Genomic DNA, 3926 nt, shown 5'->3' on the forward strand with positions numbered 1-3926 from the left:
TGGATTGCTCTGCATTGAGGCAGATGAGCTCTGCAGAGGTGACTTCAGAAAGAGGGTAGTAAACTTCTTTTAAATTTTGCGCACATAATGAAAAATGCTTAATGTTCAAATCTTCCACAATGCAGTTGAACCAAAACCTTAAAGAAACTGCCTGAAAACCTCTGGCACCAATTAAAGATACACTCAGACCCTTTATATGAATATTTGTATCACAATTTGTCAAAAATCCAGATTCTTCTGGGGACAATTGGAATTCTCTGAAACATCTATGTAGAAGAAAACCAACAGTTGAGATTTATGAAGTAAAAATGCAAAACTCTTCCATGTCTTCCAGAGTGAATTTCTATGTGCGTTCCTACTGCACATGGGGACGAGTAGCACTAGATCCTTGCAGATGTTGCAATTTCTCCTTTCTTTGGTTCCTGCTCTGAGGGGAGAGAAGGAAGAGCTCCCCCTGAAGTCCCCAGGCAAGGTTTGGGCACAGGCAGCAGGTGCTTGGGGATCCCCGTGCCACACTGCACAAAAGTAGGTTCCCACATCTGCAATCTGGGCGGCTGTGATGTGCAGGGAGCTGTCCTTTCTTGATTCCCCAAACCGAGCTGTCAGTCTTTTCTGCTTCTTTACTTCTCCACCCTTCGCTAATACCATCAAGAGGACGGGACTTCCCTCAGGTCTCTGCTTGTACCACTGTACGACGGTTAAAGTCATTGAGAAATTACAGTATGTGGTGAAGTCCTCTCCTTCCTGTATATGCAGGAACTGAGGAATTTGCATTAGCTGTTGTCCATTCACCTCTGTTCAGAAAGACAATGGGAAGCATCAGACAAAATCAGGTTAGGTCTCTAATCTCTGAGCTGCAAAGTTCCTTCTCATGCTTCTATTTTTCTCTTTCTTTCCATGTCTCCCTCCCCATCTCCCTCTACCATCATGTTCTCTCTTTCTCTCTCAATTCTTGTTTCTTAACCAGAAAGTTCATTCCCTGTCTGCAGATAATTTTCGATTATGTTGGATTTTCTGGAAGTAATCAGGTAAATTTCAAACTCACGTGAAAATTGCATCCATAAGATCATCACCGGTGTGATGAGTAGCATCTTCCTCTCTTTCAGATAGAGTTGCTGAACCTAACTTCTACTAAATGGGTTCCCTTGTACAGTCTTCTTCCAGATCCAAAGAAATAGTTTTGGTCTACTCTGGAGAGTGGTTGTGTGCATTTTGGAAAGAAAGGGAAACAAGGCGATTGCAATTTGAGACCGCCAATCAGACTCTTTTACCCACCCACTTCAGAAGAGGGCCTACGTTGGCAGATACTGCCTCCTTGTGACTGGACTCAAAAACTGCTGATATGAGAATCGATTCTTTTGAAGTAGCTTTCTGATTTAGGTGATATGTATGTACTGTCTGTTGGACAGCGCGGATGTAGAACATTTCTGCCATCTCTGAAAGCTCTATTGAACAGGGCTACTTTAGAACGTTGGGTCTAGGAAAATGAGGAACTTTGTTTCTTTTGTTTTCTGATGTATCACAAGTACACTCCCTGATATGTGGTAAGCACTCAATAAATATTTGCCTATTGTTCATGAACATGACCTCAGAAACAACTCTAATACCTGGTAAATTGTGGATACTCAAATATTTGCTGAATTAGAAATATAAGTGTGTCTTTGAATGTATAATGTGTGTGGATTTGAATTTGAAACACTCCAGAGATCAGTCAAATGGTATTGATTTGCCATGTGACCTTGCTTGAAAACAAGCAAAGGTTAGTTGTGGCTATTTAGAATTATAACCTTTGGGAGACTAAATTAGTGTTCTGGGCTGCCCAAACAAATTACCACAAACTTGGTGGCTATAAATGATGAAAATACATTTTCTTACAGTAGTAGAAGCCAGAAGTCTAAAATCAAGGTGTCAGCAGGGCCAAACTCCTTCTAAATACTCTCAGGGAGAATCCTTCCTTACATCTTCTAATTTCTGGTGGCCCCAGGCATTCCTTGGCTGTGGTTGCACAACTGCAATCTCTGCCTCTGACTTCACACGACCATGTCATTTGTGTTTTTCAAAAGGACAGTTGTCATTGGATTTATGGCCTACCTGAATAATCCAGGGTGATCTTATCTCTATATTCTTAATTAATTACATTTACAAAGGCCCTTTTTCCAAATAAGGTTACATTAACAGTTTTTGGGGTTTAGGACATGGGTCTATCTTTTTTTCCAACGGGACACAATTCAATCCACTACAAAAACTCTAGTGTCTTTAAAGTGTTACCATGTAAGTGTATTAGTGTTAGACATCTCAATATTTCATTTAGGATCAAAAGTAAATCTAAATCTGAATTACTGTATAAAATGGAAACAGACCAAGAAGCAGTTTTAGGATGTACTGAAAAATGACAAATACTGTGAGTTAAGATAAGCTTTTTGGGCCATGTTTGGTGACTCAGCCTGTAATCCCGCGCTTTGGGAGGCCAAGGTGAGTGGATTGCCTGAGTCCACAGGTTCGAGACCCGCCTGGGCAACTTGTTGAGACTCATCTCTATAATAAATAAAAAAAAAAATTAGCCGGTCATGGTAGCGCGCGCCTGTAGTTCCAGTTACTTGGAAGGTTGAGGCAGAAGGATCACCAGAGCCCAGCAGGTCGAGGTTGCGGTGGCCGGGAGCGGCCACTACTCTCCAGTCTGGGCGACAGAGTGAGACTCCAACTCAAAAAAAAAAAAAGATAAGCTTTTTGAAATACACACCACTGGGATACTTCTACCTTCTTAGGGATGTTGGATTTGGGTCTCAAGCTGAAGACAAAGCTAACAATTTTGTGGCAATAAGTATTCTTTCCCCATTTAGAAAGGGCAAGGAGTCTGGAAGGAAAACCTAGAAGGGACATCTCCATCCAGGATAGCAGCACTACTGCAGTTTGCACAGCAGCATGAAAACCAAGACAGAGGACTCTCACCCAGGAATAGCTGGCCCTTTCCCAACTCACCGTCTTTCTTGTAACCTCTCTCTAGATCTTGTAGTTTGAAGTGAAAATTTTCTAATGGAAGGGAAGGGGACCTGGCCATACATTGGTTTAAGAAATAGAAGGAATATCTACACTCCTAGTAGGAAATTCTTCCACTGAATTGAAACATAAAATAGCTTTCAGTAACAAATATTCTTGTCAAAACAATTATAAGAAAGGACCAGATCCAAAAATATTTCTAATAAAATATTGCACATATTATCCTATAAAATCTCAGAAAAGAAACAAATAGTTCCTGAGTTAACCATGAAGGGTAAGTAAACTTGTTGCATTTTATTATGAGTATGTTCTGGGCAAAGTATATACTGGGCTAAAAGGACAGATTTAGAATAGAGTTTAATATGTGCATAAAGTCTAACGACTTTTAACCATTGCATGTGCACAAATCTGCAAAGACACAAGTTTAGGAAAGAACTAAATGTGTGCATACGTAGAATTTTAAAATGGCAGATACACACACACACACACACACACATATACACGCATATAGAATATGTGGTAGAAAATGATGGAAGATTATAATAGAAGATAACGTAGGGAGAAACTGTAGTTGGTTTTCTAAGTTTTAATAGAGTTTGAATTTTACAACTTCTAGTGGTTCTTCGTTACGTGAGAAGAAGCAGGAAGTGATCTGACTAGATATATTATATAATAATGACTATGTAGAAGTTAGATTCAAGGAGTTGAGACCAGATTCAGAAAGACAATTAGAAGGTCATTGCAATCATCCAAGTGAGAAGTGCTGAGTGCTTGAATTAGGAGAGTAGTAAGAAGCATAGAAATAGGGGAGATATCAACAGTAATTAAGAGTTCAAATTGACGTGACCTTGATAATTACTGGATGTGTGTTAAGCTTTATGAGCACTCTGGTATCTGTTTGTCATAAGGAATATGTAAGTTTGCTCTGT

The 3926-nt window shown here is 39.8% G+C and overlaps 1 protein-coding gene across 1 annotated transcript; it reads right to left on the reverse strand.

Moving 5' to 3' along the window:
* Positions 1-219: 219 nt before the first annotated feature.
* On the reverse strand, positions 220-1097 carry LOC103261632. Its single transcript, XM_021712971.1, has 2 exons — positions 1046-1097; positions 220-794 (listed from the first exon to the last, which is right to left on the reverse strand). The coding sequence occupies exons 1-2, from the start codon at positions 1089-1091 to the stop codon at positions 220-222; spliced, it is 621 nt and encodes a 206-aa protein (XP_021568646.1). The 5' UTR covers positions 1092-1097.
* Positions 1098-3926: the final 2829 nt, after the last annotated feature.

The sequence above is a fragment of the Carlito syrichta genome, unplaced genomic scaffold (genome assembly GCF_000164805.1).
Source record: "Carlito syrichta isolate Samal-C Ts95f unplaced genomic scaffold, Tarsius_syrichta-2.0.1 Scaffold303954, whole genome shotgun sequence".
Classification (NCBI taxonomy): Eukaryota; Metazoa; Chordata; class Mammalia; order Primates; family Tarsiidae; genus Carlito; species Carlito syrichta.